The following is a 9,959-nucleotide window of genomic DNA, read 5'->3' as shown; positions in this document are numbered from 1 at the left end:
GGGTTGATTGGCGAAGTCTGGCTCCCGCGGAGCGCCTGCGCAGTGCAGTACTGCACGTGTTCCCGCTAGACTCGCTTGCCGATTGTGGAGATGGCGGAAATGGCGGAGATGGAGACGCAGACTGCGGGGGCCGAGGAGGGGTTCACCCAGGTCACCCGCAAGGGTGCCCGGCGGGCGAAAAAACGACAGTCTGAGCACTTGTCCAAAGCGGGGGAGGACGGGGACGTGGCCCGCATGGACACGGAGGAGGCCCGGCCGGCGAAGAGGCCCGTCTTCCCGCCCCTCTCCGGGGATGGACTCCTGGTATTATCCGCAACCCTGGGATAGGATCGGAGCAGGGGCCATGGGCAGGTCCAGATAGTGGTCTCTGGATGATGTCGAAGCTGTAAGGGGCTGTTTTGCTGTGAGGGTCTTGAATGACTTTTCTGAAACTTAACTGGTTCAGATAAGGGCAGCGTTTGCTAGGTCGGCTGTCATTTTACAACTCCACCCACAGCTCTCCAGGACGTCTCCTGAGTTTTTGGTTTTTTTTAATTGTAGAGTGGGAAAGAAGAAACACGGAAAATTCCAGTTCCAGCTAACAGATATACGCCATTAAAAGAGAACTGGATGAAGATATTTACACCTATTGTAGAACATTTGGGACTCCAGATACGCTTTAACTTGAAATCAAGAAATGTAGAAATCAGGGTAAGGAGAATGTCAACCATTTCCAAACATACTGGTTTTTCTCCTCCTCGAATCAGAACACATAAGTAGATTTTCCTCAACGAAACTTGGTTTTCTTCACCTTTTAAAATATATAATAACCTTAAACTTAACCAAATGCCATCAAAATCTGCCTCAACACGAATGTTAACCAAATTCATAAATTAATTCTGAAATCGTGCCAGAGTGGTGACAGTGCTTGTGTATAAAGTATGTAAATAACAAATTAAGTACATTTTCCTTCTTGAAGATTTTTATATTGTCAGGACTAGTATAAACATGTCTGTTAATAGGCTATAATCATGGACCAGGAGGCAGTACTCTTAAGTAGTTGGTAAAGTTTAAAATGTTACAGGATGTGACTGATAGAACCTATCTTTGTTCCCATTGCCACTCTAATTCTGGCTTTTAGGATTTCATGTCAAGAGTTACTGTTTCCTTATAAGGGTTCCTTTTCATTATTATTTAAGTTTCTTTTCTTCACTCCATTTTCTGTGATAGTGCCAGATCAATTTTCGCAGAACACAGTGCTTCTGTTTGATATTCTGGCATCTCCAGCACTTCTAAAGGATAAAAGTTAAAGTGACTGACCATGTCTGCCTTTAAGTAGGAAACCATGAAGATGACAGCTAAGATGTGTAAAGCATTTATTGTATTTACGGTGGTAGACATTTTATGAATATCAGCTATTTCTGTAGATATCGAAATTGAGGGCAAAATCTCTACTTAGTTTCTCCTTCAGTAACAGCCATGTGAGTATTTAGAACCTGACTTGTTGATTTGGGAAACATCACCAGATAAATGGTCATGAAGTCAGAAGATTAGGTCAGGACTCCCAAGAAAGATTATCTTGAAGGGAAGAGAAGAGGATCAGATGGTGCACTTGGAAGGGATGGACAGAATGAAGGTCCAACAGCATTGAGCTGTTGCAGAGGAATGTTGCTGTTAACCCTAGATGTCTGGAGGGTCACGTAGTGTATTCAGTCATTTTACAGTCTTTGGGTGGAATTGCCCAGCCTAGCTGGGAAGGGTTTGTTTTGCATATTCAAGACAATATTTGTCCTACTAAAATAAGGTTATCCAGACTATATAGCACAAGGGTTGTGGTGTAAGAAATTTAAATAATTGGCAAGGGCCGGGGATTTAGCTCAGTGGTTTCACTGCCTGCTGCGCAAGCGCAAGGACCTGAGTTTGATCCCCCATACCACAAAAATAAATAAATAAGTAAAATAATTGGCAAGGTTATTTTTAGTCTGCTATTAGAGTATTTTCTTTTTCATTCTTTTCTGTAAGTTTGTACCTGTTTTTTGTTTCTTTTTGTTTTCAGACTTGTAAAGAAACCAAGGATGTTAGTGCTCTGACAAAAGCAGCTGATTTTGTAAAGGCCTTTATTCTTGGATTTCAGGTGGAGGTGAGTGATTTCATGACATCTGTAATGGAGACTTCACATTTTTTTTGTTTGTTTGGGTTTTTTGGTTTTGTTTTGTTTTGTTTTTTTGTGGTACTGGAGAGTGCACCTAAGACCTTCACACTGAGATATATATCCCCAGCCCTTTTTTATTTTGAGACAGGGTCTCACTAAGATGCAAAGGCTGGGCTTAAACTTGCAGTCCTCCTGCCTCAGCCTCCCAAAGTGCTGGAATTGCACTACTACACCTAGCTAGAAAAATATTTAGTGTGGACAATTCAATGGATAAGTCATTTTTAAAAATGTGAGTGTTCTAACACTAGAGTGCTTTAGTCCCCCGTTGATTCTTATGTCACTCATTCTCAGGTACTGTGTCTTGGCGATGAAAGGACCTTCATGGTGTTTATTTTTATATTCTAGGATGCACTTGCCCTCGTCAGGTTGGATGACCTCTTTTTAGAGTCTTTTGAAATCACAGATGGTAAGTTTGTGGTCTTCTATGAAAAACTGTTCTTTTTGGTTGCTGATTTTGCATTGTGTTTTGATTCTTAGTTTTTCAATAGCATCACTTGTGCTGTGTTATTAGCTCTTGTAAAAAATGTTTATTTAGTTAATAATTAGACTTTATGTGGAAGAGTCAGTGCACTGGAGTAGTTTGCCACCTGACTCTTGCTTTTCTCCTTTTAGTTAAGCCTCTAAAGGGAGACCACCTGTCAAGGGCAATAGGAAGAATTGCTGGCAAAGGAGGCAAAACCAAATTCACCATAGAGAATGTGACACGGACACGGATAGTTTTGGCTGATGTGTAAGTTTTTGATCTTGTGAAAATTCTCACAGATTTATATTTCATCTTTTGTTAATTGGGAAAAGTCCTAACAGTTGTGTTTTATATGTAATGTTGCCACTGAAACTTTGTCAGTATATGTTTCTGGGTGAATACTTACCTATTTTGAAAGATTAAATTGGTTGAGAAAATTTCAGTAATTACAGCTTTTAGTTAGCAATGAAGGAAATGGTTAAAATCACTGTTAAAAAGAAATTGTATTACAAATGATCTCAATAGGGACACCTATTAAATCAGTAGGGGAGAGCAAATAATAGGTGCTTCAGGGCCAGGGACTTAGCTGAGTGGCACTGTGCCTGCCTCACAAGTGCAAAGTCCTGGGTTCCATCCCCGATACAAAAAATAATAATAATAATAATATAATAATAATAATAGGTGCTTCAAATGACTTGTGAGGCTTTCCTGTTTTAAAGTACTATGTATGTTTTATGTGGATATATGTATATTTTAATATAAATATGTATACATGTAAGTACATATATTCTCAAGGCCTTTCGTGAAAGGAAGATGAGTATTGCACATTGGTTAAAAAGCTATCAAGCAGTTTTGTGTTAACATGAGATCATACGGGCTTAAAATGAGAATAAGGGTGGCAGAGGAGAAGCTGGGATTACCCCTTCCTAAGATTGAAGCGGCTCTGCTATCAGTTTGAGGATCTTACTAATACGTGGCTCAGAGCTTACATAATGCCATGAAGTTGGCAGATGAAACCGATGACTGATGGGAAGAAGGGCCTGCTTGCAACTAAATACAGAAGTAATCATTTAATAGCATCTTACTTTTGCTCATATTTTTGGTTTTGTATAGGTTGAGCCTAGAGTCTGAAATATGAGCTATGGAGCTTTTTTCCATTAGACATTTCAAAAATGTGGCTACGGGAAGGAAGAGTCACTGAGATCAAAGGAGAGAAGGGTGTGTTTCCAGAAGAAGCACATACAACTATGTATAGTACACAGTACTCAATAGTGTGATAAATGACTGTTACTGTTTTAGGTACTTACCGTAACATGCTATGCTTTTCATCCTTTAGAGCATAATCCTACTTATATAAAAGAGTTTACTGTAAAACATTGTGCTGCTATGCCAGTGGTAGCCTCATGTATCTCATGTTTAACTGCGTATTTGGATAATATCAAGGAGCCATCACAGATGATTGACGTATACCTTTTCAGTTTGCACTTAGAAGTTGGCACTCTGTGTGGTACTTTGTGATACACACGGATGAAATTGCCTAATAACATTTCTCAGATTATATTTCCATCATGTGTCATATGACTATTGAAATTTAAATTTAAAAAAAATTTGGCCTATGTGGAGTCTACTAGCTAATTAGAATTTTTTTTTCAGACCACTATTTGTTCAATAATAGTTTTGAAAATCTTTCTAAAACAAATCACATCCTTTAATGTCTTGTTAATGCTTGAGATTTTTTTTAAAATTATATGGAAAAATGTTTAAGCACTTTTCAGTTTTGTTTTGAATTCTGTTATATTTGAATATTATTATAGTTTTTTCCCTTGCATTGCTTTTCTTTGAATATTTTAATTTTTGTATATGCGTGTTTAGTGAATGATAAAGTTATACAAAAAAAAAGTGAATATGTATATTTTAAATATTGAATAGAGCCCTGAAAAGTTTTCGTTAAACTTTTTAAAGAGTTTCTTGTGGCCTAATTAACATACAATAAAACTTGTTCTGAGTATCCAGTTCAGTGAGTTAGCAAGTGTAACACAGTCCTGTAGCCCTGACACGCCACACTTCCACCGTCCAGCCTCCTAAACATTCCTAGTGCATATTTACAATCATTCCCCTCCCCGACTCTGTTCTTAGTCATTGCTCTACTTTCTGTCACTGTGGTTTTACCTTTTCAAGAAATTCATATAAATAGAAATAGCACAGTATGTAGGCTTTGGGATATATCTTTTAGTTAGCATGTTACGTTTCTCCATTTTGTTGCATGTTTCAGTAGTTCCTTTTTATTGTCAAGTGTTATTGCATAGGTATATTGTATTCACAGTTGATAGTTCAGTTATTTCACTTGGGAACTACTTATGAATAATGTTGCTGTGGAATTTAATATCTTTTGTATTTTTCTTACAAACTGAATTATAAACTACTTGAGATTAAAGAGACATACTGCCCTGTTTTTGCTATAAATATGCTAATTGGAAATCTCATTTAACAATTTATATTAGTTACAAAATATCCATAATATAGACTAGTATGCACCTGTAAATGGTATTTTTGATGAGTTGTTAGTAGCAACAGTAAAATGAGCGAGATATAAAAGTAAAATCAGTTTTAGATAATCAGTACCACATGGGAAATAATGTTGCTTAGGTGCCTTGAGACCTGTATTCTTTTCTAATTATTCCCATTACTTTGGTTCTTTTGGTAGTAGAACTACTCACACTTTATTCTTGTTTCTGTCTCTTTAATTTTCATACTGCATTTTAAGTAATCTTACTCTTATCAAAGTGAGAATACATGTAGTTTGAAAAGCCAGGAATATCTGCTACCTGCCTTCATTTCACCCTCAGAAAAGCTAGTTCACCTCTCTTATTAGACACTTTTTTAAATTACTTATCTTCATCTGGGTGCAGTGGTATAGTACTGCTATAATTACATCTACTCAGGAGGCTGAGGCAGGAGAATCAAGAGTTCAAGGCTGGCCTGCACAACATTTGGGAGACTCACGTCTGGAAAAAAAATTATCTCAGTATTTCAAAATATCTTTATATACAGCTTCTTGATTTATTTTTTCAGATTTACTTTCCATGAAAGATACTTTGCTTTCTTCACATTTTCTAGGCACTGCACACACTCAGCTTTTTATTTTTTTAGCACTTTAGCTTATTCCTCCCTATGTAACCACCTTGTGGCTTCCATTAAACCAGTGCTCATTCTTACCTTAAAACAGAAATACTCAGTGCTCGGGATATTCATAGCTGAGCCAGATGATATTTCTCTTTTGTTTGTTTATTTTTTGGTACCGGGGATCGAACTTGGGTCCTTGCGCTTTCGCAGCAGACGGCGAAACCACTGAGCTAAATCCCCGGCCCTGATATTTCTCTTTTGCAACTTTGCTTTCACTTGAAGTAATTCTTACTTGCTAGTGTGCTTTCTTCATTTTCAGTGTACTAATTCACTAAAGAGCTATACATCCTCTGTATTTGTGTACGTCTGATGTTTTAGAAATCTCCTGGAGCCTTTTGTTCCAAAAGCACCCTGCCTTCTGCCCATCATGTTGGCTTCTCCTTTCTCCTTTGCCTCTTAGCTATTAGAAACCCTGGTTCTTGACATCTCTTTCCTGGAATTCTGCTTCTGGATATTCCCATTGGTAAGGTATGTGACGGTTTACGTGGGTCCGTGAAGTCATTTCCACCTCATTCATCTGCTTCCCATCTTCACAGTTTACTACTGTCACCATCCTCTTCTTTCTTTTGAGTTTGTCTTAGCTATCATTGTAGTAACATTTGGGGAAGAAGCACATGTAAATTTGTGTGTGCAATCCATCTTGATGTGTAAAAACTGGCCTCCATTTGAGAGAGTTTTAGTTATAGCAAGGTGAAAGGTTAACAGAAATTGAAGAGACAGGATTTACCTCATAGCTTTTGTGGAGGGCACAGTGGAACGTTTTAGAAAATGGACTCAAGAAGGTAAAATTCTGAGTTATACTATTTGAGTCATTCAGTAAGGAATGACTATTAAGAGTCTGATGATCCTCAATGTGTTAAAGAATTTGAGATGACCTTTAAAAAGCTTTGCAGTTGAGACTGAAATATGTTGTAATTTAAGTACAGTATCATTTGTGTTTCTAGATATTCAGTGACTAGCTCTGGGAGTGTGTAGTCTTAGGTTTCTTGTTTTCTCCTGTAGTGCTGTTCAGCATGTTCACATATCCTACAAAAGTGCTCTACCACTGAGCTGCATCCCCAGCCCTACATTTCTTTCTTTTTTTTTTGGTACTGAGGATTGAACTCAGGGCCTTGTGCTTGCAAGGCAGGCCCCGGAACCACTGAGCTAAATCCCCAGCAACCCTACATTTCTTGATGTAACTTCTTTCTTTATCTGTACTATGGAATTACTATCTACCTAATAAAGCTTATGTGAAGATTAAGTGAAAATGTGTGTATAAAATCCTAACATAAAAGTACTCACTGGATGGTAGCTCCTATTAACCAAGAATCTTAAATTCTTAGATTTTTTTTCTTTTCTAATAATTTTTTATTGAAATACAGTTCCCATATTATCAAATTCACTCCTTTCAAAAGTGATTTTAGAGTTATTACAGAGTTGTACAGCCGTTACCCCACCTTCATTTAGAAATCTGGGTCTATCATGATTTTCCAGTTTTCGGATTATAGGATATAAGTAAAGAAATGCTTTTTGTAGCTAACTTAGGAACTTGTTTCACTTTATCTCTTTCAGGAAAGTTCACATCCTTGGCTCTTTCCAAAACATCAAGATGGCAAGGACTGCCATTTGCAACCTCATCCTGGGTAACAGCAGTTTCTTTCTTTGGTATTTGTCTGGAAAGAACAGGGAATTTAGAAACTCAGACTGCATTGACAAACCAACTTTAGGGTAATGTTAAAGATGCAATGTCAAATCCTTCAGGAGTTAGTGAGTTTGGGTCTAGAGAAAAACGTAGGAATATTTTGTTTAGATTCCATTTGTTAGCTAAAGAAAGGGTTTATTAAATATTGCTGAAATCTCTGCTGTTTTCTGATGAAAAAGTGCACAGAAATAACAGGGAACATAACAGTTTAGGTTCAACAAAAAGGAAGCTGCTGAACAGCTTCAGTCAATTTAATGGATCCACTTAATCTGAGTTATAGCATCATAGCAGCTTGCTGAGAAAACTTTAGAATTCTCTTCTGGGGCCCAGGGCTGTTTGACTGGCTTCTTTTTAAATATTTTGATAGTACTTTTGGGTCTTAGAAAAAAATGTAGAAAATATGTGAGTATAATTTTCTGTAAGGTTCTTTTGGTGATTTAATATACCTCTAATATGCCAGGTATGGTGGCACAAGCCTGTCAACCTAGCTACTTGGCAGGCTGAGGCAAAGAGGATCTGAAATTCAAGGCCACCCAGAGCAACTCAGCAAGACCCTGTCTCAAAAAAAATAATAAAGGGCCTGGGATTATAGCTCAGTATTCCTAAGTTCCATCTCCAGTAATATTTTTTTAAATTTAATAAAAAAATTGTCCATGGGCTGGGGATTTAGCTCAGTGGTGCCGCCGCCTGCCTCGCAAGCGCAAGGTCCAGAGTTTGATCCCTGGCACCAAAAAAAAAAATTGTCCTTGTTCTTTTTTGTAGTAGTGGGGATTAAACCCAGGGTCTCATGGATGTTATGCAAGTACTCTGTCACTGAGCTACACCCATCAACTCTTCTTTTATATTTTATTCTAAGAGTCTCATTAAGTTGCTAATTTGCCCAGGCTGAGCTGGACTTAGGAGTCCTCCCTCAGCTTCCTAGAGTGCTGGGATTACAGCTGTGTACCACCAGGCCCAGCTCTGTCCTAGTTCTTATTAGGGTTAGAGAGCCTATCCAGTGTAGTTTTTATATATGTAAGTATATTTATACATATATATGTATAGCTAATTTTTTTTTCCTTTACAGGAAATCCTCCATCAAAGGTTTACGGCAATATTCGAGCTGTGGCTAGCAGATCAGCAGATCGGTTCTGATTTCAAATTAGGAGACTTTATCTTTGGACTCTAAAGAAAAAGACCTTGTACTTTTCAGGTGGTCACACAAAACCATGTGAAGAATGTCTAAGTCACTTTAAGCCTGGATCTTTTCTTCTGTTCTCAGCCAGCAGCATAAACAGACGGGAAAGGTTTAATAGTATTCACATTCAGTGACTTTTAGGACAATTTAAGTAACAAAATATAATGTATCATATTTTTCATTTAAAATCATATATAGCAGATTTGCAATTTAGAATCCTCTAAAGAAAACTTATTGCATAAACAGTTTCATATAAATTTTGCGTTTATTTATAAATTTGTAAACATTTCTTCTCTGTAAATTGTAACTAAAAGAATCATCTCAAAACCTATGAATCCTGACCCTTAATATGTTGTGTGAATATTTTATAATCAAGTCATAATCAACTCTTTGGCTCCAGTAAAACAAGTAAGTGTGATTGTCATACTGATTTTGCAGTTTAGAAAATAAAAGCCCTGCATCATAAAATTGATGTGAAGACAAGTTTCATTTTTGAGTACTTAGTGAAATAGACATTACCAGTGTTGAATATATTTCTTTTAAGTAGAAAAGGTTAAGTGGTGAAAGAATGTTTTTCTTTCAGGGAAATTACTGTTCTGCAGAAGAAATAGATTCTTTTAACTAGTCTATTGGAATGTGATTTGAAATTTTTACTCATTTTTTTTTTATTCTTATGTTCTTTTATTGGTACATTTTAGGTATACAGTTTGTTTACATTTATCATTGGGTATTTGTACCTGAACATGATATATCTTGATTCTTATTTTTTCCCCATTACCTGTGTGCCCTTCATGCCCTCCACCCTTCCCTGTTTACATAGACATCATTTCCATTTTTTTTCTTCTCTCATAATTTTTCCTTTCCCTTCTTTCCTTTCCTCTTCCCCTCTCGTCGCCCCTACCCCTTTGGGCCTTTTTTCCTATTTCACATTATCAATTATTCATTTTAATCATTTTAACCCTTATTTACACTTTCAGTTTCTCACACTGGAGAAACTATTTGGGATTTACACATGTGCGTCCTATTTATTTCACTTAAGAGTATGGCCTCGATATGCATCCATTTAACTATAAATGACTAGTTTCTCGTTCTTTATGGCTGAGTAGTACTCCATTTTATTTTAAAAAACACATCTTTCGAGTTCAATCCCCGGTATCAAAAAAACCCATCTTTATCCAGTTTCCAGTTGATGGGCACTTGGGCTGCTTCCAAGCTGTAGGTATTTCAAACTGTGCCGCTAATAAACATGGGTGGACAAATA

The 9,959-nt window shown here is 37.1% G+C and overlaps 1 protein-coding gene across 2 annotated transcripts; it reads left to right on the top strand.

Annotated features, from left to right (window-relative positions):
* The first annotated feature begins 13 nt into the window (after positions 1–13).
* Positions 14–9,959, top strand: Pno1 (partner of NOB1 homolog). 2 transcript variants are annotated; one of them, XM_004849945.4, is made up of 7 exons: positions 20–303; positions 541–690; positions 2,036–2,119; positions 2,537–2,597; positions 2,804–2,921; positions 7,392–7,462; positions 8,588–9,959. In XM_004849945.4, the coding sequence occupies exons 1-7, from the start codon at positions 91–93 to the stop codon at positions 8,653–8,655; spliced, it is 765 nt and encodes a 254-aa protein (XP_004850002.1). In that variant the 5' UTR covers positions 20–90; the 3' UTR covers positions 8,656–9,959. The 2 variants fall into 2 exon arrangements, with proteins under 2 accessions (XP_021118187.1, XP_004850002.1); XM_021262528.2 differs by lacking the exon at positions 541–690 and having other exon boundaries at positions 14–303.

The sequence above is a fragment of the Heterocephalus glaber genome, unplaced genomic scaffold (assembly GCF_053883595.1).
Source record: "Heterocephalus glaber isolate CG9 unplaced genomic scaffold, H.glaber_assembly_v1.0 deba00001457, whole genome shotgun sequence".
Lineage (NCBI taxonomy): Eukaryota > Metazoa > Chordata > Mammalia > Rodentia > Bathyergidae > Heterocephalus > Heterocephalus glaber.
This window is presented reverse-complemented; position numbering and strand designations above follow the sequence as displayed.

Excerpts from the sequence above, each read along its gene's own strand:
- Pno1 (XM_004849945.4), top strand. The coding sequence starts at position 91 with ATGGCGGAAATGGCGGAGATGGAGACGCAGACTGCGGGGGCCGAGGAG. Across the intron at positions 2,120-2,536 it reads TTCTTGGATTTCAGGTGGAG|GATGCACTTGCCCTCGTCAG; the intron begins GTGAGTGATTTC and ends TTTATATTCTAG. Across the intron at positions 2,922-7,391 it reads CGGATAGTTTTGGCTGATGT|GAAAGTTCACATCCTTGGCT; the intron begins GTAAGTTTTTGA and ends TATCTCTTTCAG.